The 26,459-nt window shown below is 50.6% G+C and overlaps 1 protein-coding gene across 1 annotated transcript in view; it reads left to right on the top strand.

The window, feature by feature from the left end:
- Nucleotides 1-3,306: 3,306 nt before the first annotated feature.
- Nucleotides 3,307-26,459, top strand: part of LOC149402501 (uncharacterized) — a 56,788-nt gene continuing 33,635 nt past the window's right edge. The window contains exons 1-5 of the mRNA XM_089608406.1: nucleotides 3,307-4,650; nucleotides 4,795-5,098; nucleotides 5,177-6,748; nucleotides 7,109-7,457; nucleotides 7,515-7,741. Coding sequence (XP_089464532.1) covers nucleotides 3,521-4,650; nucleotides 4,795-5,098; nucleotides 5,177-6,748; nucleotides 7,109-7,457; nucleotides 7,515-7,741 — 3,582 coding nt within the window. The 5' untranslated portion in view covers nucleotides 3,307-3,520. The remainder of the gene's footprint in view (nucleotides 4,651-4,794; nucleotides 5,099-5,176; nucleotides 6,749-7,108; nucleotides 7,458-7,514; nucleotides 7,742-26,459) is intronic.

Below are 26,459 nucleotides of genomic sequence, written 5' to 3'. Positions count from 1 at the left end.
CGAGTTGAGTTCCGAGTCCACGAGCCGAGTGATAAGTCCTCGTGCAGACTCTACACATGACTCCTCGAATGGAGTTCACTCCACGACTTGAGTTCTTAGTACACGAGTCGACTAATAAGTCCTCGTGCCGACTCTACACATTACTCCTCGAGTGGAGTTCACTCCCCGAGTTGAGTTCCGAGTCCGCGAGTCGATTGATAAGTCCTCGTGCCGACTCTACACATGACTCCTCGAGTTGAGTTTACTCCTCGAGTTGAGTTTCGAGTCCGCGAGTCGACTGATAATTCCTCATACCAACTGTACACATGACTCCTCAAGTTGAGTTCCGAGTCTGCGAGTCGACATATAATTCCTCGTGCTGACTCTACACATGACTCCTCCAGTGGAGTTCACTCCTCGAGTTGAGTTCCGAGTCAACGGGCCGACTGTTAAGTCTTTGTGCCAACTCTACACATGACTCCTCGAGTAGAGTTCACTCCTCGAGTTGAGTTTGGAGGCCTTCGAGTCGACTGATAATTCCTCGTGCCGACTCTACACATGACTCCTCAAGTGGAGTTCACTCCTCGAGTTGAGTTCCGAGTCCACGGGCCGACTGTTAAGTCTTTGTGCCAACTCTACACATGACTCCTCGAGTTGAGTTTCAACGCCTTCGAGTCGACTGATAATTCCTCGTGCCGACTCTACACATGACTCCTCAAGTGGAGTTCACTCCTCGAGTTGAGTTCCTAGTCCGCGAGTCGAATTATAATTCCTCGTGCCGACTCTACACATTACTCCTCGAGTGGAAGTCACTCCTCGAGTTGAGTTCCGAGTCCATGAGTCGACTGATAATTCCTCGTGCCGAATCTAAACATGACTCCTCGAGTTGAGTTTCCAGTCCATGAGTCGACTGATAATTCCTCGTGCCGACTCTATACATGATCCTCGAGTTGAGTTCCGAGTCGCGAGTCGACTGATAATTCCTCGTGCCTACTCTAAACATGACTCCTTGAGTGGAGTTCACTCCTGATGAGGACATGCCCCAAAAGGAGCCGCAAGCAAAATACCAAGTGCCGGAAGGACCCGTGACGAGAGCTCGAGCGAGGAGATTCAAGGAGGAGCTTAACAATCTGATCATCATGCTCCAAGATGAGGAAGGGGACGAGCTCGCAAAGGAGAGAATTCAAGGAAGCCAAGAAACACCAATGAAGAACGTTATTTGGGCTGAATTGAACTAGTCGGACTATTACTATTTTTCTATTTTCAGTTTATGATATTTGGGCCAAGACATGTTATTTAAAAAGCCCGTATGGTTTGTATTGGGCTGGTCCTTTGTTTTATGTTTATTATTGCTTAAATAAGGCTAAATGGGCTGATTAGGTTATGGGGCCCATGGAGCTATTTGACCTATGTAAACTCTATAAATTAAGCCTTTAGGCTGAATGGAAAGACACACAATTTGAATTTCGAGTTAAACACTTCCTGTGAGGATTTCATTCTCTCTTTGGTTCGTTTAGAACTATTCGAGTCTCTTACAAAGCGGTGCGTGTAGGAGTTCGAGCCCGACTCATCAGACGGCCATTCGCATCCGTCCGTGGCGTCATTCGATCCACCTTCGTTCCTAAAACGTAGACGATCCGTCGTTGTGCTATTGGGGTATCGGGTCTCGGAGCTTAGTCGGCCGAGGTTCGTATCAAGTGGTATCAGAGCTAGTCTCTACTTTTAGGTCAGCTTATCCTTTGTTTCGTTTTCTTTGTTTTTTCTCCGTTTGTGTTGTGTTCATTCACTACGTACGTAATTGTTGTGTTAAGTCTGTGTTGAATCACCCTAAAACGTTCTGTTGAGTCTGTCCTTGTTTTTTTTCTTTTCTCCATTTGTGTTGTGTTCATCCCGTACGTACGTATTTGGTGTGTTGAGTCTGTGTTGTTTTCTTCGTATTAGGTCTGTGTTCTTTTCGTGCTAGGTCTGTGTTCTTGAGCATCAAAAAAAAAAAAAAAAAAAAAAAAAGAAAGAAAAGAAAAGAAAAGATCCGAAAAAAAAAAAAAAAAAGAAAAGAAAAGGAAATTCGTGGAGATCAGTTCGAATTCAGTGGAGATCAATTATAATTATCATAGTCTATCTTAGGAAGTCAAAGAAAATTCATTTCCGGATTTTATCACTTAATTTCGGAAATCTCCTTGATTCCTAGTATCCTGAAATCGGGTTTCATTTATTCGGCATTCATTCTTATTATCCTGAAATCGGGTTTCATTCATTCCTAGTATCTCATTGATTCCGGATTTTTGTTCACAATCAATTTCGACATTTCAGTTTCACTTAATTCTGGATCTCTTTTAGTTTCTTTTATTTCCATAATCATTTCCCATTTAGTTTCCCTTTCATTCGTTTCCTGTTTGTGTGTGTTCACAATTAATTTCGACTTTTCACATTTAATTTCGAATTAGCATTACCTCCCGGATATCAAAAAAAAAAAAAAAAAAAAAAAAAAAGAAAGAAAGAGGATCTGAAAAAAAAAAAAAAAAAAAAAAAAAAGAAAAAAAGAGTATTTTTGAGCTCAAGAAATTTTATTTTCCTGATAAATTCCTGGTGTGTTTTGGAGCGTTTTTAGGTATCCTACATCCTATCGAAATTTTTTTTGTCGCCATTTGTCATTTTGGGCTGTTTGTCGCACCTTGGGAGAATTTTTTTTTGGGACTTATATAAGACCTGATCATAACTTTCCGTGGTGTTGTCTTTCGTGTTCGTGTCATTTGGGGTGTCGTTTTATTGTTCGTGTCGTTTGAGTGTCGTTTGTGTCGTTTTGGTGTATCGTTTTCGAATTCCTTTCATCACCTTCTTGGTCTCTGAGTAGTTCGGTACGAGCCTATAGAGAGTTTGAGTGAGTGGTAAAAGGCAGAGAGAGTATAACTATCGCCATTATCAAACACGAGCGCTGAGTGATATTATTAGAGTGTAAACACGTGAGGGAGAGTTTGGTGAGGTTTTCTTTTGTTACTAACAATATCTTGCAGCGACCATGTCTGACAACGGCGACGCAAATGAGGGACTTCCAGACCGGAGGCTGATGATGCAAGCCATGATAGGAGAAATGCGGAGGATGATGAGGGAAGAGTTGGAGCCACTACGAGAACGTGTTGAGAGAGTGGAAGAAGGCCAACAAGCTCCCAACAGAGGAAGACGAAGACAGCCTAGGGAGGAGACAGAAGATGAGATGGAGAATGATTTTGAAGAGGAGGACTATAGGAGAGGAGGACGAAACGAGAGAAGGTTCGAAAGAAGACAAGGAGGAAGGGACAGAGAAGACGGAGGGATTGGTGGCATCAAGCAGAAGATTCCAACATTCCAAGGGAAAAGTGACCCGGACGCCTACTTTGAATGGGAGACCAAAGCCCAGTTTGTGTTCAATTGCTACAACTACACCGAACGCAAGAAGGTAATACTTGCTGCCGCTGAATTCACTGATTATGCTATTGTTTGGTGGGATCAGCTGGTGACGAGTAGGCAACGGGATGGAGAGGAGCCGATAGAGACTTGGGATGAGATGAAGGCCATCATGAGGAAGAGATTCGTGCCTCGCCACTATTACCGAGAGCTCTACCAGAAGCTTCAGCGCCTACGGCAAGGCACTCACAGTGTTGAGGAGTACTACCGGGAAATGGAGGTTGCCATGATCCGAGCAAACATCGAGGAAGATCGCGAGTCTACCATGGCCAGATTTATCAACGGGCTGAACCCTGACATAGCGGACAAGGTGGAGTTGCAGCATTATGTCGAGATGGAGGATTTGGTTCACTTGGCCGTCAAGATTGAGAAGCAGCTCAAGACGAGGGGTAGCATGCGGGGAAACCGATTCTCAGACCAACCTGCATGGAAGAAGACCTTCAACCGAGACGAAAAGAGCAGTTTCAAACCACGAGGGGACGTAGCCAAGCCAAGCACTTCCACGGCCCCAACCACATCTAGTCCTGGTCCCAGTGCTCAAAAGAAACCGGAGACGTCATTTCAGCGAAATCGTGATATCAAGTGCTTCAAATGCCAGGGAGTTGGTCACTTCGCAAATCAATGCCCGAATAAGAGGAGCATGACGATTCTTCCGACCGGAGAGATGGTTACCGACGATGAAGAGGAAGATCAAGAGTGTACTGGAGAAGAGTCAGACGAGGAAATTGAGGCACCAGCAGAGCTCGTGTTGGTCTCTCGACGAACTATGAACGCACAGGTCGTACGAGATGATGAGGAGCAGCGTGAAAACATCTTTCACACCAGGTGCCATATTGGTGAGAAGGTGTTCAGCGTTATCGTAGATGGAGGGAGTTGTACGAACATAGCCAGCGTTGCTGTAGTGAAGAAACTTGGACTTCCCACGACAAACCACCCTCGTCCTTACAAGCTTCAGTGGTTTAATGATGGTGAAGAGGTACGTGTCTACAAACAAGTCCTTATCAGTTTCCGGATTGGCAGCTATGAGGACTCGGTGCTCTGTGACGTGGCACCAATGGACGCGGGGCATATACTTTTGGGGCGGCCGTGGCAATTCGATCGGAGGGTGACTCATGACGGCTACACCAACAAGTACTCCCTCAGGCACAAGAATCGTACCATCACCCTCGCCCCCCTGACTCCAAAGCAAGTTCATGAAGATCAACTGAGGATGCAACAAGAGAGGGAAAGGTTTAGGGCCCTAGAGAAGGGAAAAGAACCAAGGGATGAGGTAAAAACAGAGAGAAAAAAAGAGAGAGTCCCAGAGAGAAAACCCGAGAGAGAAGTGGGGAGTGAAAGAAAGGATGGGGTCATGAAAAACAAAATCGGTGAGAGAAAACAAAACAACTTCTTTGCGGGAAAGAGTGATGTGAGGAAAGCCTTCTTTGCCAAACAGCCGATGATTTTACTTGTGTACAAGGAGGCTGCCTTATTCACTAACCAACTTGGCGAGGTTCTACCTACTGCCATTGTTTCTCTTTTGCAGGAGTTCAAGGACGTTGTTGTTCGAGACATGCCAACAGGACTACCACCGATTCGGGGAATTGAGCACCAGATTGACCTTGTACCCGGGGCCTCGCTTCCAAACAGACCGGCCTACCGAACCAACCCTGAGGAAACGAAGGAGTTGCAACGGCAAGTCGAGGAACTTTTGTCAAAGGGGTACATTAGAGAGAGCATGAGCCCTTGCGCCGTACCAGTTCTATTGGTTCCAAAGAAGGATGGGTCTCAGAGGATGTGTGTGGATTGCCGAGCCATCAACAACATCACGGTCAGGTATCGATTTCCCATTCCTAGATTGGATGATATGCTAGATGAATTACATGGTGCGTGTGTTTTCTCTAAAATTGATTTAAAGAGTGGGTACCACCAGATTAGAATGAAAGAGGGGGATGAATGGAAAACCGCTTTTAAAACTAAACTTGGGTTGTATGAATGGTTAGTGATGCCTTTTGGTTTGACTAATGCACCTAGCACATTTATGCGACTTATGAATCATGTTTTGCGTTCATTCATTGGTAAATTTGTGGTGGTATACTTTGATGATATTTTGATTTATAGCAAGACCTTGGATGATCATGTCTTACACTTGCGTGAGGTTTTTATTGTACTCAAACGTGAACAGTTATTTGCTAACCTTGACAAGTGCACCTTTTGCACCGATCACGTTGTTTTCTTGGGTTTTGTTGTAAGTTCAAAAGGAGTGCAGGTAGATGAGGAAAAAGTGAAGGCTATTCAGGAGTGGCCGACACCGACAAATGCAGCTCAAGTACGGAGTTTTCATGGCTTAGCGAGCTTCTATAGGCGCTTTGTCAGAGATTTTAGCACGATCGCTGCCCCGCTCACGGAGGTGATGAAGAAACATGTGGCGTTCGCATGGGGGCAAGCACAAGAGGAGGCGTTCACCGCAATCAAAGAGAAATTAGTCAACCCTCCTTGTCTCGCATTACCTAACTTCGATAAACCATTCGAGGTGGAGTGTGATGCGTCCGGCGTGGGAATCGGAGCAGTTCTCATGCAAGACCGACGGCCGATTGCGTATTTCAGCGAAAAACTGAGTGGGGCCACCCTTAACTACCCCACTTACGACAAGGAGATGTACGCATTGATTCGAGCTTTAGAGACTTGGCAGCACTACCTTTTGCCAAGAGAGTTTGTGGTCCACACCGATCATGAGTCACTGAAGTACTTAAAGGGACAACAAAAGCTCAACAAACGGCATGCGCAATGGATGGAGTTCATCGAGCCGTTTCCATATGTCATCAAGTACAAGCAAGGTAAGGAGAATGTGGTAGCCGATGCCCTTTCTCGAAGGTATGTTTTACTTTCCACTTTAGATGCTAAACTGCTTGGTTTTGAACATATCAAAGAGTTGTATCCAGAAGACCGAGAGTTTAGTGAGATATTTACGAAGTGTGAGAAGTTGGCGTCGGGAGATTACTTTAGGCATGATGGGTTTTTGTTCAGGCTTGGTAGACTTTGTGTGCCTAGTTGTTCTCTTCGGGAGTTGTTAGTTAGGGAAGCTCATGGTGGGGGCCTTATGGGACATTTTGGGATAGCAAAAACTCTAGGAGTGATCCAAGAGCACTTTTATTGGCCTCGCATGAAGCGTGATGTTGAGAGGATCTGTGGTAATTGTATCACATGTAGGAAAGCTAAGTCGAAAGTTCAATCACACGGTATGTATACACCTTTGCCTATTCCTAGCTCACCTTGGGTAGATATATCTATGGATTTTGTGTTAGGCTTGCCTAGGACTAAGCGAGGTCGTGATTCTGTTTTTGTAGTGGTTGATAGGTTTTCAAAGATGGCACATTTTATCCCATGTCACAAAATCGATGATGCTTCTAATGTTGCTGATCTGTTCTTTCGAGAGATTGTTAGGTTGCATGGCATGCCTAGGACGATTGTCTCGGATAGGGATACCAAGTTCTTAAGTTACTTTTGGAAGACCTTATGGGCTAAGTTGGGTACTAGGTTGTTGTTTTCGACTACTTGTCACCCCCAAACTGATGGTCAGACCGAAGTAGTTAATAGGACCTTGTCGACTTTGTTGAGGGCAATAATTAAGAAGAATATCAATACTTGGGAAGATTGTTTACCCCATGTTGAGTTTGCTTATAACCGCGCTATTCATTCATCTACTAAGTTCTCACCGTTTGAGATTGTCTATGGTTTTAACCCACTAACGCCGTTGGATTTATCTCCTATTCCTACCTCTGAGCATGTGAATTTAGATGGTGAACAGAAAGCAAAGCTTGTTAAGCAGCTTCACGAGAGGGCACGACTCAACATTGAGCGAAGAACGGAGCAGTATGCGCAGCAAGCCAACAAGGGCCGCAAGAGAGTGATTTTTGAACCAGGTGATTGGGTCTGGTTACATATGCGCAAGGAGCGTTTTCCGGAGCAACGCAAGTCCAAACTACAGCCGCGTGGCGATGGACCATTCCAAGTTATTCGCAGGATCAACGATAATGCCTACAAATTGGATCTTCCAGGTGAGTATAATGTTAGCGCTACATTCAATGTGACTGACTTATCTCCTTTTGATGCAGATCATGATTTGAGGGCAAATCCTTTTCAAGACGAGGGGAATGATGAGGACATGCCCCAAAAGGAGCCGCAAGCAAAATACCAAGTGCCGGAAGGACCCGTGACGAGAGCTCGAGCGAGGAGATTCAAGGAGGAGCTTAACAATCTGATCATCAAGCTCCAAGATGAGGAAGGGGACGAGCTCGCAAAGGAGAGAATTCAAGGAAGCCAAGAAACACCAATGAAGAACGTTATTTGGGCTGAATTGAATTAGTCGGACTATTACTATTTTTCTATTTTCAGTTTATGATATTTGGGCCAAGACATGTTATTTAAAAAGCCCGTATGGTTTGTATTGGGCTGGTCCTTTGTTTTTATGTTTATTATTGCTTAAATAAGGCTAAATGGGCTGATTAGGTTATGGGGCCCATGGAGCTACGAATTTGACCTATGTAAACTCTATAAATTAAGCCTTTAGGCTGAATGGAAAGACACACAATTTGAATTTCGAGTTAAACACTTCCTGTGAGGATTTCATTCTCTCTTTGGTTCGTTTAGAACTATTCGAGTCTCTTACAAAGCGGTGCGTGTAGGAGTTCGAGCCCGACTCATCAGACGGCCATTCGCATCCGTCCGTGGCGTCATTCGATCCACCTTCGTTCCTAAAACGTAGACGATCCGTCGCTGTGCTATTGGGGTATCGGGTCTCGGAGCTTAGTCGGCCGAGGTTCGTATCAACTCCTCGAGTTGAGTTCCGTGTACTTGAGTCGACTGATTACTCCTCATGCTGACTCTATACAATACTTCTGGAGTGGAGTTCCGAGTCCACAAGTCGAGTGATACTTCCTCATGCCGATTCTACACATGACTCCTCGAGTGGAGTTCACTCCTCGAGTTAAGCGCCGAGTCCACGAGTCGACTGATAATTCCTCGTGCTAACTCTACACATGACTCCTCGTGTGGAGTTTACTACTCGAGTTGAGTTCCGAGTCCACGAGCCGAGTGATAAGTCCTCGTGCAGACTCTACACATGACTCCTCGAATGGAGTTCACTCCACGACTTGAGTTCTGAGTACACGAGTCGACTAATAAGTCCTCGTGCCGACTCTACACATGACTCCTCGAGTGGAGTTCACTCCTCTAGTTGAGTTCCGACTCCGCGAGTCGACTGATAAGTCCTCGTGCCGACTCTACACATGACTCCTCGAGTTGAGTTTCGAGTCTGCGAGTCGACTAATAATTCCTCGTGCCGACTCTACACATGACTCTTCGAGTGGAGTTCGCTCCTCGAGTAGAGTTCCGAGTCCACGAGTCGACTGATAATTCCTCATACCAACTCTACACATGACTCCTCAAGTTGAGTTCCGAGTGTGCGAGTCGACATATAATTCCTCGTGCTGACTCTACACATGACTCCTCGAGTGGAGTTCACTCCTCGAGTTGAGTTCCGAGTCCACGGGCCGACTGTTAAGTCTTTGTGCCAACTCTACACATGACTCCTCGAGTAGAGTTCACTCCTCGATTTGAGTTTCGAGGCCTTCGAGTCGACTGATAATTCCTCGTGCCGACTCTACACATGACTCCTCAAGTGGAGTTCACTCCTCGAGTTGAGTTCCGAGTCCGCGAGTCGACTTATAATTCCTTGTGCCGACTCTACACATTACTCCTCGAATGGAGGTCACTCCTCGAGTTGAGTTCTGAGTCCATGAGTCGACTGATAATTCCTCGTGCCGACTCTAAACTTGACTCCTCGAGTGGAGTTCACCCCTCGAGTTGAGTTCCAGTCCGCGAGTGGACTTATAATTCCTCGTGACGACTCTATACATTACTCCTCGAGTGGAGGTCACTCCTCGAGTTGAGTTCCGAGTCCATGAGTCGATTGATAGTTCCGCGTGCCGACTCTAAACATGACTCCTCGAGTGGAGTTCACTCCTCGAGTTGAGTTTCCAGTCCATGAGTCGACTGATAATTCTTTGTGCCGACTATATACATGATCCTCGAGTTGAGTTCCGAGTCGCGAGTCGACTGATAATTCCTCGTGCCTACTCTAAACATGACTTCTCGAGGTGAGTTCACTCCTCGAGTTGAGTTCCGTGTACACGAGTCGACTGATTACTCCTTATGCTGACTCTATACAATACCTCTGGAGTGGAGATCCGAGTCCACAAGTCGACTGATACTTCCTCGTGCCGATTCTACACATGACTCCTCGAGTGGAGTTCACTCCTCGAGTTCAGCGCCGAGTCCACGAGTCGACTGATATTTCCTCGTGCTAACTCTACACATGACTCCTCGAGTTGAGTTCCGAGGCCACGAGCCGAGTGTTAAGTCCTCGTGCAGACTCTACACATGACTCCTCGAATGGAGTTCACTCCACGATTTGAGTTCTGAGTACACGAGTCGACTAATAAGTCCTCGTGTCGACTCTACACATGACTCCTCGAGTGGAGTTCACTCCTCGAGTTGAGTTCCGAGTCCGCGAGTAGACTGATAAGTCCTCGTGCCGACTCTACACATGACTCCTCGAGTGGAGTTTACTCCTCGAGTTGAATTTTGAGTCCGCGAGTCGACTAATAATTCCTCGTGCCGACTCTACACATGACTCTTCGAGTGGAGTTCGCTCCTCGAGTAGAGTTCCGAGTCCATGAGTCGACTAATAATTCCTCATACCAACTCTACACATGGCTCCTCAAGTTGAGTTCCGAGTCTGCGAGTCGACATATAATTCCTCGTGCTAACTCTACACATGACTCCTCGAGTGGAGTTCACTTCTCGAGTTGAGTTCCGAGTCCACGGGCCGACTGTTAAGTCTTTGTGCCAACTCTACACATGACTCCTCGAGTAGAGTTTACTCCTCGAGTTGAGTTTCGAGGCCTTCGAGTCGACTGATAATTCCTCGTGCTGACTCTACACATGATTCCTCAAGTGGAGTACACTCCTCGAGTTGAGTTTCTAGTCCGCGAGTCGACTTATAATTCCTCGTGCCGACTCTACACATTACTCCTCGAGTGGAAGTCACTCCTCGAGTTGAGTTCTGAGTCCATGAGTCGACTGATAATTCCTCGTGCCGAATCTAAACATGACTCCTCGAGTTGAGTTTCCATTCCATGAGTCGACTGATAATTCCTCGTGCCGACTCTATACATGATCCTCGAGTTGAGTTCCGAGTCGCGAGTCGACTGATAATTCCTCGTGCCTACTCTAAACATGACTCCTCGAGTGGAGTTCACTCCTCGAGTTAAGCGCCGAGTCCACGAGTCGACTGATAATTCCTCGTGTTAACTCTACACATGACTCCTCGAGTGGAGTTTACTCCTCGAGTTGAGTTCCGTGTCCACGAGCCGAGTGATAAGTCCTCGTGCAGACTCTACACATGACTCCTCGAATAGAGTTCAATCCACGACTTGAGTTCTGAGTACATGAGTCGACTAATAAGTCCTCGTGCCGACTCTACACATGACTCCTCGAGTGGAGTTCACTCCTCGAGTTGAGTTCCGAGTCCGCGAGTCGACTGATAAGTCCTCGTGCCGACTCTACACATGACTCTTCGAGTTGAGTTTACTCCTCGAGTTGAGTTTCGAGGCCGCGAGTCGACTAATAATTCCTCGTGCCGACTCTACACATGACTCTTCGAGTGGAGTTCGCTCCTCGAGTAGAGTTCCGAGTCCACGAGTCGACTGATAATTCCTCATACCAACTCTACACATGACTCCTCAAGTTGAGTTCCGAGTCTGCGATTCGACATATAATTCCTCGTGCTGACTCTACTGACTCCTCGAGTTGAGTTCCGAGTCCACGGGCCGACTGTTAAGTCTTTGTGCCAACTCTACACATGACTCCTCGAGTAGAGTTCACTCCTCGAGTTGAGTTTTGAGGCCTTCGAGTCGACTGATAATTCCTCGTGCCGACTCTACACATGACTCCTCAAGTGGAGTTCACTCCTCGAGTTGAGTTCCGAGTCCACGGGCCGACTGTTAAGTCTTTGTGCCAACTCTACACATGACTCCTCGAGTAGAGGTCACTCCTCGAGTTGAGTTTCGAGGCCTTCGAGTCGACTGATAATTCCTCGTGCCGACTCTACACATGACTCCTCAAGTGGAGTTCACTCCTCGAGTTGAGTTCCTAGTCCGCAAGTCAACTTATAATTCCTCGTGCCGACTCTACACATTACTCCTCGAGTGGAAGTCACTCCTCGAGTTGAGTTCCGAGTCCATGAGTCGACAGATACTTCCTCGTGCCGATTCTACACATGACTCCTCGAGTGGAGTTCACTCCTCGAGTTAAGCGCCGAGTCCACGAGTCGACTGATAATTCCTCGTGTTAACTCTACACATGACTCCTCGAGTGGAGTTTACTCCTCGAGTTGAGTTCCGTGTCCACGAGCCGAGTGATAAGTCCTCGTGCAGACTCTACACATGACTCCTCGAATAGAGTTCAATCCACGACTTGAGTTCTGAGTACACGAGTCGACTAATAAGTCCTCGTGCCGACTCTACACATGACTCCTCGAGTGGAGTTCACTCCTCGAGTTGAGTTCCGAGTCCGCGAGTCGACTTATAATTCCTCGTGCCGACTCTACACATTACTCCTCGAGTGGAGGTCACTCCTCGAGTTGAGTTCCGAGTCCATGAGTCGACTGATAATTCGTCGTGCCGACTCTAAACATGACACCTCGAGTGGAGTTCACTCCTCGAGTTGAGTTCCCAGTCCGCGGGTCGAGTTATAATTCCTCGTGTCGACTCTAAACATTACTCCTCGAGTGGAGATCACTCCTCGAGTTGAGTTCCAAGTCCATGAGTCGACTGATAATTCCGCTTGCCGACTCTAAACATGACTCCTCGAGTGGAGTTCACTCCTCGAGTTGAGTTTCCAGTCCATGAGTCGACTGATAATTCCTCGTGCCGACTCTATACATGATCCTTGAGTTGTGTTCCGGGTCGCGAGTCGACTGATAATTCCTCGTGCCTACTCTACACATGACTTCTCGAGTGGAGTTTGTTGTCGCACGAAAATGAACAACTATTTAAAACCTCGGGCGGTTCGATCCAAGGCCGGACCAAGTGATCGCACCCGGGCCAAGAGTGTGAACTCGATAGTCTCGAGTTAGGGTTCTCTCCGATCAACCCGCCTCTCGGGAGAGGTAAGGGGTGAGGAGGATGAGTGACCGTGCCTTGGGTGTCGGCTGCCTACGTACCCGTGTGTGGGATCAGGTCAGAACGTAGTTCAAGCGTGTAGGACGCAGTATGAGGCGCGGAGCCTTGGTGGAGAGGCGTACTCGACGAAGGAAACGGGGCGCGAGGAGTCCTCGGCGGCGTCTCAGGACTTCGGAGATCGCGTGTGCGAGAGAGAATGTGTGTTTTCTCTCCTTTGGAGACGTGGAAGACTCTAAGTCAAGAGTTCCTTGTTGTGGCGGAGATTCCGGACGCGTAGGCGATTCCTAGTCGGAAATGCCGGACGCGTAGGCGATTTCTTGTTAGAAATGGCGGACGCGTCTAGCGGGCTAGACGCGTAGGCGATTTTCAGTAGAAAACCGTTAGAGCACTCGTGGGCTCAAGATTAATCGCTCGATCAAGAGAGACGGCACTCAGGAGTCCCCGGAAAGCGCTTCAGAATCTCCGAGAGCGAGAAATCGTGGAGAATCCGCTTCAGGCCAAGGATGGCATCTAGAGAAGCGGAGAGAAGTCTCAAGTTCCTTGAGAAAGAATGGGATGGCTTTCCCCTCAATCGGAGGGGGTATTTATAGGTGTTTGGGGGCCTTAGAAGGCTTCTTTTTCATCCATGTGGGACTAGGAACGCATGTGGCATCAAGTGGAGGCGCACGGCGCGCGCGGCGCACAAAGTGCGGCGCACAACGCGCGGCGCGCGGCGCAGGGGGCGCGGCGCGCGGGTCACCAGGCGCGGCGTTGGATGTGCGGCGCGGGCGTGTCATCGCGCGGCGCGCGGTCTGCTTGGCGCGGCGCGCGGCCTGTCTGGCGCGGTGCGCGGGCTGCTGTGCTTGGTTGGCCGGCGCGGCTGCGCGCGCGGCGCATGGCCCGCCTCGTCGGGCTCTTGCGGGCCTTCGAATACCATTCTTGCCACATGAAATATGAAGGTTTCTACTTGGCGAGAGTGACTCGATTCGAGGAGCGACTCAAGGCTCGACTCGAGGAGTGAAGCTCGACTCGAGGAGGCCGACCCGAGGCTCGACTCGAGGAACAACCCAAGGCTCGACTCGAGGAACGACTCGGGGCTCGACTCGAGGGGCATGAGGATTTGGCACGAGGACTTGTCAGTCGACTCGTGAGAGAAGGCTCGCCGCTCTTTAGGACCTCCGGCCTGACCATCGGCCCTTTGAATGGCGTGTCTTCTTGGCGTCTCGGGTTTTCTGAAAACGACCGACAACATTATCCCCCCAATTTCATTGCTCGGGAGGCCCCGGGCGGTGAACTCTTAGTTGTTTCCGCCGGGCGTTTGAGGAAAATAGACTTTCCAGAGCTTCACTGTTGCGAAGCCTTTGTGATTATAAAGAATACTCTCACAATTGCTAGTGCTCTCTCTCGCTTTTCCGTCTCTCTCGACACGAGTGTGTGATGTACACGTGGGGGAGGATCCAAGCGGATAGGAGGCGTAGCTCAACGTGGGCGAGGCGAACGCGCTTGCGTTCGTCGCTCTAGCCCCGGAGCAAATGGGATATGCATGCACAAGTGGGGCGTGCATTTGTGTAGAGGTGTGCCGGCGCGTCGCGGCTTATTGATCTTTTGGCAATGTTACGCCCGAGTTAACCTTCGATGGCGTTTTGTTTGATAATATCATCAATCCGGAGTCCATGGGACTCGATGGTGACTAGCAGGGTGACGATTGTGTAATCGTGACCTATTAGGGGAAGATCATGGCTTCCGTCTCGGCCAGCTTGGAAGGCGACTGCACTTTTGCATTTTGCAAAGGCGTGCTCATTCCGAGGTCTCGAAGACGGAGGTTGATGCTGCGGGCTGATGCTTCGAGAAGACGGAGCGGCACCTGGCGGAAGGCTCTGCCGCATCGGAGGGCTTCGACTGCTCAGGGATAAACGCTAAAAGTTTGACCACGCATCAAGCATAAGTCGGCCTCACGGGGCATCCGCCATTCCCGCCTTGGTGACGCTTCTTCGTCTGCGTTCGGAAGATCGGCCCTTATTCCCCAGGCGCGAGCGCGGGTCTCTACCTTGGCTGACCTGTTCTTCAGGTCGCTCCAGGCGTTTGTTCGAGGAGTGGGACTCGACTCGAGGAGACTGACTCAAGGCTCGATTCGAGGAGCGAAGCTCGACTCGAGGAGACTGACTCAAGGCTCGACTCGAGGAGCGAAGCTCGACTTGAGGAGACTGAATCAAGTCTCAACTCAAGGAGCGAAGCTCAACTCGGGGAGCCGACTCGAGTCTCAACTCGAGGGGCTAGGCTCGACTCGGGGAGCCGACTCAAGTCTCAACTCGAGGGGCTAGACTCGACTCAAGGAGACTGGCTGGACATTAAGGAATATGACTCTACTCGAGGAGCGATGCTCGACTCGAGGTGTATGACTCAATTCGAGGAGCAAGACTCAACTCGGGGAGAATGACTTGATGAGAGGGGTGATGCTCGACTCGAGGGGGATGACTCGAGGAGAGTGACTCGACTCGAGGAGCATGGCTCGACTCGAGGAGGGCGTGACTCGACTTAAGGAGGATGTCCTGACTCGAGGAGCAATGCTCGATTCAAGGAGAGCGGCTCGACTTTAAGGAGCGATGCTCGACTCAAGGAGAATGGCTCCACTCAAGGAGCGAAGCTCGACTCGAGGAGGATGACTCGTCTCGAGGAGCAGAGCTCGACTCGAGGAGAATGGCTCAACTCGAGAAGCGAAGCTCGACTCGAGGAGGATGACTCGTCTCGAGGAGCAGAGCTCGACTCGAGGAGAATGGCTCAACTCGAGGAGCGAAGTTCGACTCGAGGAGAATGGTTCGATTTGAGGAGCAAGGCTCGACTCGAGGAGAGTGACTCGACTCGGGGAGCGAGGCTCGACTCAAGGGGAATGACTCGACTCGAGGAGCGAAGCTTGACTCGAGGAGAATGACTCGACTCGAGGAGAGAAGTCTTAGCTAGTTCAGGCTGAGCGAGGTTCTTGCTCAGAGGCGGGGCTCGCGAGTTTTTGCGAGCAGCTTCAATTAACTCGCATGGAACGGGGATTCTCCCACGGTGATCGTGTTTAGTTGGCGATGGCGAAGATGGCATGAACTGCGCCTCGTACGGCGGTTCAGATGCGTTGCGATTTAGTCATCATATGCAACACCTCGTGGCGACTCAGAGCGCGTTGTGAGAGACGGTTTTGTGCGTCGTTTAGGTGTCTTAGGCTGCGCAATGTAGGCGTCTTAAGTGCGCCATGTAGGCGTCTTAGGTTGCGCCATGTAGGCGTCTTACGTGCGCCATGTAGGCGTCTTAAGTGCGCCATGTAGGCGTCTTAGGTTGCGCCATGTAGGCGTCTTACGGGCTGCGCCTTTACGCGTCTTACGTGCGCCATGTAGGCGTCTTAGGTTGCGCCATGTAGGCGTCTTAGGTTGCGCCATGTAGGCGTCTTACAGGCTGCGCCTTTACGCGTCTTACGTGCGCCATGTAGGCGTCTTAGGTTGCGCCATGTAGGCGTCTTACGGGCTGCGCCTTTACGCGTCTTACGTGCGCCATGTAGGCGTCTTTGGTGCGTCGCGAGGGACGGCTTTAGCCTGCATCTCGGGGATGTCTCTTGGGCGCGCCGCGGAGGCGTCTTTAGCCTGCATCTCGGGGATGTCTCTTGGGCGCGCCGCTGGGGCGTCTTTAGCCTGCATCTCGGGGATGTCTCTTGGGCGCCCCGCGGGGGCGTCTTTAGCCTGCATCTCTGGGATGTCTCTCGGGCGCGCCGCGGGGGCGTCTTTAGCCTGCATCTCTGGGATGTCTCTTGGGCGCGCCGCGGGGGCGTCTTTAGCCTGCATCGCGGGGATGTCTCTTGGGCGCGCCGCGGGGGCGTCTTTAGCCTGCATCTCGGGGATGTCTCTTGGGCGCGCCGCGGGGGCGTCTTTAGCCTGCATCTCGGGGATGTCTCTTGGGCGCGCCGCGGGGGCGTCTTTAGCCTGCATCTCGGGGATGTCTCTTGGGCGCGCCGCGGGGGCGTCTTTAGCCTGCATCTCGGGGATGGCTTATGGCGCGCAGCGAAGGCGTCTTTAGCCTGCATCTCGGGGATGTCTCTTGGGCGCGCCGCGGGGGCGTCTTTAGCCTGCATCTCGGGGATGTCTCTTGGGCGCGACGCGGGGGCGTCTTTAGCCTGCATCTCGGGGATGTCTCTTGGGCGCGCCGCGGGGGCGTCTTTAGCCTGCATCTCGGGGATGGCTTATGGCGCGCCACGGAGGCGTCTTACGTGCACGCTTGTTCCCGTTTTGTGTTCGGGTGTTTTGCTTTGATGGAGCGTGCTTTCTTTTTGTGGAGCGTACTTTCTAGAGAATTTTGAGCGTACTTACCATTGCCTATGGCACTAGCCCCCCGAGTTTTGGGTTTACAAGTGTAATCCTGATGATTAAAAATCTTTGATAAAGTGGATTTTAAAAGAAAAACATCGAACTTTATTAATATTGCAAAAAATTTAAAATCCTAAAACGTTGGCTCGTAGGCCTTATTGAATGTTTAGAAAGCAAAGAAATAAAATGGGGGGGAGCGCTGGCTAGTGGTAGTACTCTCTTCCAGTGTTCCGCATTCTACAGGCGATAGATCGGTGTCTCGTCCATGTATGACCTGGTAGACCGTGTGGGGTCCCTGATGAGGACGCCGTTACCTTGCACTTGGGTGTCATGCAGATGTCTTTATGGACTTCGCGGAGGACCTTGGTCAACTCGACGCTATCTCTGAGCTGAGAGATCGTGTTAACTGTCTTTTTAGCGGTCTTTCCATCGATTCCCTGCATGTAGCATATTCTGGCTTGGGATTGATCTCCAGCCATGATGCCGATTCCATCCTTGGTAGGGAACTTCACCAGTAGGTGGTATGTTGAAGTGATTGCCCTTAGCCGGTTCAACGTGGGTCGCCCGACGATTACGTTGTAGGGGGACTCTTGGTCGACCACTAGGAATGGGACCATGTGAACGACTTCAATGCCTCCGGGAGTTCCGAAGGTGACCGGCAGATCGATGACGCCTTTAGTCATGACTCTCTTCCCAGTGAACCCGAATAGAGGCGTTTGGGTCGGAGTTGGGTGTAGCCCCCCGAGCTTCATGCGCTCTAGGGTGGACTTGAAAATTATGTCGGCAGCACTGCCGTTGTCGATGAGAACTCTTTTCACCAAGTTATTAGCTACTTGGGCTTTGAGCACAATTGCGTCATTGTGCGGATGCACAACTCGCTTGGCCTCTTTGTTGGTGAAATGCATCGTCTCGTGAGGCACGGACGGAGGTTCTTCATACGTGAGGTTGACGTGCATAGCAGCGTCTTCTTGAGCCACGGCCTTTAGGAATTTTTTCCGTTGTCGGGCCGAATCTCCATCTTGTGGACCTCCCAATATGGTGGTCACAACGTGGAGTTGTGGATTGGCATTGGCAGTAGCCGTGGTTCGGTCGGCAGAAGCGGCTGTTCCTCCTCCCCTGCCAGACTGTGGTCTGTTCGAGGTGGGGCCCGCAGCGCTAATCATGCGTAACACGAACTCTTTTAGCTCACCCCGTTGGATCAATGCCTCGATCTGCCTTTTAAGACTATAGCATTCAGAGGTCAAGTGACCGTATTCCTGATGGAACTCGCAATATTTAGATCTATCGCGAGTCGCGGGATCTTTGTTCATTGGAGCCGGGGGAGTGAACTTGTCACGCGCTAAAGCTAGGATTTGCTCCGGCGTTGTGTTCAACGGTGTGAACGACGAGTAGCCCTTAAAGTCTTCCGCAAGTCGCGGCTTCTGGGGCATCGGAGGTTGTCTATTAAAAGTCTGACCTCCTCTGTTTCGCCTTTTACGGGAGTTTCCTTGCTCGTTGCTAGGCTCGTCTCGGTGGTGAGGGCTTTGATCATTGCCCTTGCGACCATCGAGGTAATCTTCGACTCCCATGAAGGTCTTCGCTCGAGTCATTAACTCGGCCATGGTAGAAGGGACACGGCCGACGATGGACTTAAGGAAGTCACTTGTGCGCAAGCCTTCAGTGATGGCGGTGATTGCGTCTTTGTCGTCAAAGCGGTCGACCTTATTCGATTCTTCAGTGAATCGAGCGAGGTATCGTCTAAGAGACTCGCCATCCTCTTGCCTGATTGACCACAGGTACATCTTGGTCTTCTTTTGGACCATAGACGTAGCGAACCGTGCTAGGAACATGTCCTTCAGGTCTTTGAACGAGCGGATGCTTCCCGGCCTTAAGTTCTTGAACCACTCGAAGCCGGGTCCGGCGAGGGTAAGACTAAAAGCTTGGCACATAGCGCCGGGAGTGACACCCTGCATCGTCATCCAGGTTTCATAGTGCTGGATGTGGTAAGCAGGATCTGCTTTTCCATTATATGGAGCGAGGTTCGGGAGTTTGAAATTTCCCGTACATACCTCGGCCAATATCTGAGCCGTGAAAGGCGAGGACTTCTCCTCAACGACCCCATAGGCACTTCCGCCTATTCCGTGTTCTCGGAGATCTCGTACTTCATTTCGAAGATTGTGGATCATTGTGATCACATCGAGACCGATAGTCGGAGTAACTCCCTGTTCGGGAGGAGTCACCGGTCGTCTTTCATTTGACCCTTGACCCGTGCGGCGGTTCCCGTTAGTTGGGGCTGCTACGGGGACGTTTGGCCGAGAGCTTAGTCGCTCTCTTAGGTCATCGCCACGCTCGATGTGCTGAGCAGTGAGATGGTCCCTAAGATCAGGGCTGGACATACGGAGACGCGGGCTTCGTCTGCGACGGCGCTCTCTCCGCGTGCCCTGACTCTCCGTAACATTCTCCCTTTGACCTAGTCGGTCGAAGGCCGAGCATCGGGAGTTTCCCTCTTGAGAAGCAGCCGGTGCGTCGCCTTTCCGGGGTAGGGGATTCGAAGGACCGGCTTCAAAAACGGCGGGGGGTTCCCTCCGAATCGCCAGTACCCTCGTAATTAGGGTCGCGGTCACGGCTTTCCTCGTTGAGGTTCTGAGGATCCCTGTTGAGGGTTATTGTGTCATGCGCGGGTCGCTTCGCAGCCAGTCGGCTGTGGTACCTCGCGTTCTTCGCCTTTAGTTGGCGGATACTCTCCTCCAGCTCCATGATGCGGTTGTCCCTGCTATCAGGAGATGGAGATGGTGAGCGGGTCGAGCTCTCTTCGTGGAGCGACTCTTCGTCACCATGAGCTCGGGAGCGCAAGAAGTATTTCTTGGTCCCAGCGACGTTTTCGGGGTTGTTCACGCCCTCAGAACGTACAGGTGGTTGGTTACTCATCGTTTCTCAAGTTCGAGAAGGTTGAGTTCGCAGAAGAAAAGAAGAAGATGAACAGAAGGGATTTCGGGCTGAATAGGTCGGGAAGCCCCCTCCTTCTAGCGCCAAAATGTTGTCGCACGAAAATGAACAACTATTTAAAACCTCGGGCGGTTCGATCTAAGGCCGGACCAAGTGATCGCACCCGGGCCAAGAGTGTGAACTCGATAGTCTCGAGTTAGGGTTCTCTCCGATCAACCCGCCTCTCGGGAGAGGTAAGGGGTGAGGAGGATGAGTGACCGTGCCTTGGGTGTCGGCTGCCTACGTACCCGTGTGTGGGATCACCTTCAGAACGTAGTTCAAGCGTGTAGGACGCAGTATGAGGCGCGGAGCCTTGGTGGAGAGGCGTACTCGACGAAGGAAACGGGGCGCGAGGAGTCCTCGGCGGCGTCTCAGGACTTCGGAGATCGCGTGCGCAAGAGAGAATGTGTGTTTTCTCTCCTTTGGAGACGTGGAAGACTCTAAGTCAAGAGTTCCTTGTTGTGGCGGAGATTCCGGACGCGTAGGCGATTCCTAGTCGGAAATGCCGGACGCGTAGGCGATTTCTTGTTAGAAATGGCGGACGCGTCTAGGGGGCTAGACGCGTAGGCGATTTTCAGTAGAAAACCGTTAGAGCACTCGTGGGCTCAAGATTAATCGCTCGATCAAGAGAGGCGGCACTCAGGAGTCCCCGGAAAGCGCTTCAGAATCTCCGAGAGCGAGAAATCGTGGAGAATCCGCTTCAGGCCAAGGATGGCATCTAGAGAAACGGAGAGAAGTCTCAAGTTCCTTGAGAAAGAATGGGATGGCTTTCCCCTCAATGGGAGGGGGTATTTATAGGTGTTTGGGGGCCTTAGAAGGCTTCTTTTTCATCCATGTGGGACTAGGAACGCATGTGGCATCAAGTGGAGGCGCACGGCGCGCGCGGCGCACAAAGTGCGGCGCACAACGCGCGGCGTGCGGCGCGCGGCGCAGGGGGCGCGGCGCGCGGGTCACCAGGCGCGGCGCGCGATGCGCGGCGCTGGATGTGCGGCGCGGGCGTGTCATCGCGCGGCGCGCGGTCTGCTTGGCGCGGCGCGCGGCCTGTCTGGCGCGGCGCGCGGGCTGCTGTGCTTGGTTGGCCGGCGCGGCTGCGCGCGCGGCGCATGGCCCGCCTCGTCGGGCTCTTGCGGGCCTTCGAATACCATTCTTGCCACATGAAATATGAAGGTTTCTACTTGGCGAGAGTGACTCGATTCGAGGAGTGACTCGAGGCTCGACTCGAGGAGTGAAGCTCGACTCGAGGAGGCCGACCCGAGGCTCGACTCGAGGAACAACCCAAGGCTCGACTCGAGGAACGACTCGGGGCTCGACTCGAGGGGCATGAGGATTTGGCACGAGGACTTGTTAGTCGACTCGTGAGAGAAGGCTCGCCGCTCTTTAGGACCTCCGGCCTGACCATCGGCCCTTTGAATGGCGTGTCTTCTTGGCGTCTCGGGTTTTCTGAAAACGACCGACAACAGAGTTCACTCCACGAGTTGAGTTCCGTGTACACGAGTCGACTGATTACTCCTCATGCTGACTCAATACAATACTTCTCGAGTGGAGTTCCGAGTCCACAAGTCCATTGATACTTCCTCGTGCCGATTCTACACATGACTCATCAAGTGGAGTTCACTCCTCGAGTTAAGCGCCGAGTCCACGAGTCGACTGATAATTACTCGTGCTAACTCTACACATGACTCCTCGAATGGAGTTCACTCCAAGACTTGAGTTCTGAGTCCACGAGTCGACTAATAAGTTCTCGTGCCGACTCTACACATTACTCCTCGAGTGGAGTTCACTCCTCGAGTTGAGTTCCGAGTCCGCGAGTCGATTGATAAGTCCTCGTGCCGACTCTACACATGACTCCTCGAGTGTAGTTTACTCCTCGAGTTGAGTTTCGAGTCCGCGAGTCGACTAATAATTCCTCGTGCCGACTCTACACATGACTCTTCGAGTGGAGTTCGCTCCTCGAGTAGAGTTCCGAGTACACGAGTCAACTGATAATTCCTCATACCAACTCTACACATGACTCCTCAAGTTGAGTTCCGAGTCTGCGAGTCGACATATAATTCCTCGTGCTGACTCTACACATGACTCCTCGAGTGGAGTTCACTCCTCGAGTTGAGTTCCGAGTCCACAGGCCGACTGTTAAGTCTTTGTGCCAACTCTACACATGACTCCTCGAGGAGAGTTCACTCCTCGAGTTGAGTTTCGAGGCCTTCGAGTCGACTGATAATTCCTCGTGCCGACTCTACACATGACTCCTCAAGTGGAGTTCACTCCTCGAGTTGAGTTCCGAGTCCGCGAGTCGACTTATAATTCCTTGTGCCGACTCTACACATTACTCCTCGAATGGAGGTCACTCCTCGAGTTGAGTTCTGAGTCCATGAGTCGACTGATAATTCCTCGTGTCGACTCTAAACTTGACTCCTCGAGTGGAGTTCACCCCTCGAGTTGAGTTCCAGTCTGCGAGTCGACTTATAATTCCTCGTGACGACTCTATATATTACTCCTCGAGTGGAGGTCACTCCTCGAGTTGAGTTCCGAGTCCATGAGTCGATTGATAGTTCCGCGTGCCGACTCTAAACATGACTCCTCGAGTGGAGTTCACTCCTCGAGTTGAGTTTCCAGTCCATGAGTCGACTGATAATTCTTTGTGCCGACTCTATACATGATCCTCGAGTTGAGTTCCGAGTCGCGAGTCGACTGATGACTCCTCGAGCCTTCTCTAAACATGACTTCTCGAGTGGAGTTCACTCCTCGAGTTGAGTTCCGTGTACACGAGTCGACTGATTACTCCTCATGCTGACTCTATACAATACCTCTGGAGTGGAGATCCGAGTCCACAAGTCGACTGATACTTCCTCGTGCCGATTCTACACATGACTCCTCGAGTGGAGTTCACTCCTCGAGTTAAGCACCGAGTCCACGAGTCGACTGATAATTCCTCGTGCTAACTCTACACATGACTCCTCGAGTAGAGTTCACTCCTCGAGTTGAGTTTCAAGGCCTTCGAGTCGACTGATAATTTCTCGTGCCGACTCTACACATGACTCCTCAAGTGGAGTTCACTCCTCGAGTTGAGTTCCGAGTCCGCGAGTCGACTTATAATTCCTCGTGCCGACTCTACACATTACTCCTCGAGTGGAGGTCACTCCTCGAGTTGAGTTCCGAGTCCATGAGTCGACTGATAATTCCTCGTGCCGACTCTAAAAATGACTCCTCGAGTGGAGTTCACTCCTCAAGTTGAGTTCCCAGTCCGCGGGTCGAGTTATAATTCCTCGTGTCGACTCTACACATTACTCCTCGAGTGGAGATCACTCCTCGAGTTGAGTTCCAAGTCCATGAGTCGACTGATAATTCCGCTTGCCGACTCTAAACATGACTCCTCGAGTGGAGTTCACTCCTCGAGTTGAGTTCCCAGTCCGCGGGTCGAGTTATAATTCCTCGTGTCGACTCTACACATTACTCCTCGAGTGGAGATCACTCCTCGAGTGGAGATCACTCCTCGAATTGAGTTCCAAGTTCATGATTTGACTGATAATTCCGCTTGCCGACTCTAAACATGACTCCTCGAGTGGAGTTCACTCCTCGAGTTGAGTTTCCAGTCCATGAGTCGACTGATAATTCCTCGTGCCGACTCTATACATGATCCTTGAGTTGTGTTCCGAGTCCCGAGTCGACTGATAATTCCTCGTGCCTACTCTAAACATGACTCCTCGAGTGGAGTTCACTCCACGAGTTGAGTTCCGTGTACACGAGTCGACTGATTACTCCTCATGCTGACTCTATACAATACTTCTTGAGTGGAGTTCCGAGTCCACAAGTCCACTGATACTTCCTCGTGCCGATTCTACTCATGACTCATCAAGTGGAGTTCACTCCTCGAGTTAAGCGCCGAGTCCACGAGTCGACTGATAATTACTCGTGCTAACTCTACACATGACTCCTCGAGTTGAGTTCCGAGTCCACGAGCCGAGTAATAAATCCTCGTGCAGACTCTACACATGACTCCTCGAATGGAGTTCACTCCACGACTTGAGTTCTGAGTCCACGAGTCGACTAATAAGTTCTCGTGCCGACTCTACACATTACTCCTCGAGTGGAGTTCACTCCTCGAGTTGAGTTCCGAGTCCGCGAGTCGATTGATAAGTCCTCGTGCCGACTCTACACATGACTCCTCGAGTGGAGTTTACTCCTCGAGTTGAGTTTCGAGTCCGCGAGTCGACTAATAATTCCTCGTGCCGACTCTACACATGACTCTTCGAGTGGAGTTCGCTCCTCGAGTTGAGTTCCGAGTCCACGAGTCGACTGATAATTCCTCATACCAACTCTACACATGACTCCTCAAGTTGAGTTCCGAGTCTGCGAGTCGACATATAATTCCTCGTGCTGACTCTACACATGACTCCTCGAGTGGAGTTCACTCCTCGAGTTGAGTTCCGAGTCCACGGGCCGACTGTTAAATCTTTGTGCCAACTCTACACATGACTCCTCGAGTAGAGTTCACTCCTCGAGTTGAGTTTCGAGGCCTTCAAGTCGACTGATAATTCCTCGTGCCGACTCTACACATGACTCCTCAAGTGGAGTACACTCCTCGAGTTGAGTTCCGAGGCCGCGAGTTGACTTATAATTCCTTGTGCCGACTCTACACATTACTCCTCGAATGGAGGTCACTCCTCGAGTTGAGTTCTGAGTCCATGAGTCTACTGATAATTCCTCGTGCCGACTCTAAACTTGACTCCTCGAGTGGAGTTCACCCCTCGAGTTGAGTTCCCAGTCCGCGAGTCGACTTATAATTCCTCGTGACGACTCTACACATTACTCCTCGAGTGGAGGTCACTCCTCGAGTTGAGTTTCCAGTCCCCGAGTCGACTGATAATTCCTCGTGCCTACTCTAAACATGACTTCTCGAGTGGAGTTCACTCCTCGAGTTGAGTTCCGTGTACACGAGTCGACTGATTACTCCTCATGCTGACTCTATACAATACCTCTGGAGTGGAGATCCGAGTGCACAAGTCGACTGATAGTTCCTCGTGCCGATTTTACACATGACTCTTCGAGTGGAGTTCACTCCTCGAGTTCAGCGCCGAGTCCACGAGTCGACTGATATTTCCTTGTGCTAACTCTACACATGACTCCTCGAGTGGAGTTTACTCCTCGAGTTGAGTTCCGAGGCCACGAGCCGAGTGTTAAGTCCTCGTGCAAACTCTACACATGACTCCTCGAATGGAGTTCACTCCACGATTTGAGTTCTGAGTACACGAGTCGACTAATAAGTCCTCGTGCCGACTCTACACATGACTCCTCGAGTGGAGTTCACTCCTCGAGTTGAGTTCCGAGTCCGCGAGTAGACTGATAAGTCCTCGTGCCGACTCTACACATGACTCCTCGAGTGGAGTTTACTCCTCGAGTTGAATTTTGAGTCCGCGAGTCGACTAATAATTCATCGTGCCGACTCTACACATGACTCTTCGAGTGGAGTTCGCTCCTCGAGTAGAGTTCCGAGTCCACGAGTCGACTAATAATTCCTCATACCAACTCTACACATGGCTCCTCAAGTTGAGTTTCGAGTCTGCGAGTCGACATATAATTCCTCGTGCTAACTCTACATATGACTCCTCGAGTGGAGTTCACTCCTCGAGTTGAGTTCCGAGTCCACGGGCCGACTGTTAAGTCTTTGTGCCAACTCTACACATGAATCCTCTAGTAGAGTTTACTCCTCGAGTTGAGTTTCGAGGCCTTCGAGTCGACTGATAATTCCTCGTGCTGACTCTACACATGATTCCTCAAGTGGAGTACACTCCTCGAGTTGAGTTCCTAGTCCGCGAGTCGACTTATAATTCCTCGTGCCGACTCTACACATTACTCCTCGAGTGGAAGTCACTCCTCGAGTTGAGTTCTGAGTCCATGAGTCGACTGATAATTCCTCGTGCCGAATCTAAACATGACTCCTCGAGTTGAGTTTCCATTCCATGAGTCGACTGATAATTCCTCGTGCCGACTCTATACATGATCCTCGAGTTGAGTTCCGAGTCGCGAGTCGACTGATAATTCCTCGTGCCTACTCTAAACATGACTCCTCGAGTGGAGTTCACTCCTCGAGTTGAGTTCCGTGTACATGATTCGACTGATTACTCCTCATGCTGACTCTATACAATACTTCTGGAGTGGAGTTCCGAGTCCACAAGTCGACTGATACTTCCTCGTGCCGATTCTATACATGACTCCTCGAGTTAAGCGCCGAGTCCACGAGTCGACTGATAATTCCTCGTGCTAACTCTACACATGACTCCTCGAGTGGAGTTTACTCCTGGAGTTGAGTTCCGAGTCCACGAGCCGAGTGATAAGTCCTCGTGCAGACTCTACACATGACTCCTCGAATGGAGTTCACTCCACGACTTGAGTTCTGAGTACACGAGTCGACTAATAAGTCCTCGTGCCGACACTACACATGACTCCTCGAGTGGAGTTCACTCCTCGAGTTGAGTTCCTAGTCCGCGAGTCGACTGATAAGTCCTCGTGCCGACTCTACACATGACTCTTCGAGTTG

The sequence above is a fragment of the Urtica dioica genome, chromosome 3, assembly GCF_054948205.1.
Source record: "Urtica dioica subsp. dioica isolate 48M chromosome 3, U.dioica_male_clone48M_v1_H2, whole genome shotgun sequence".
Taxonomy (NCBI): domain Eukaryota; kingdom Viridiplantae; phylum Streptophyta; class Magnoliopsida; order Rosales; family Urticaceae; genus Urtica; species Urtica dioica.
Note: the sequence above shows the minus strand (reverse complement) of the source record. Positions and strands in the feature narration are given on the sequence as shown.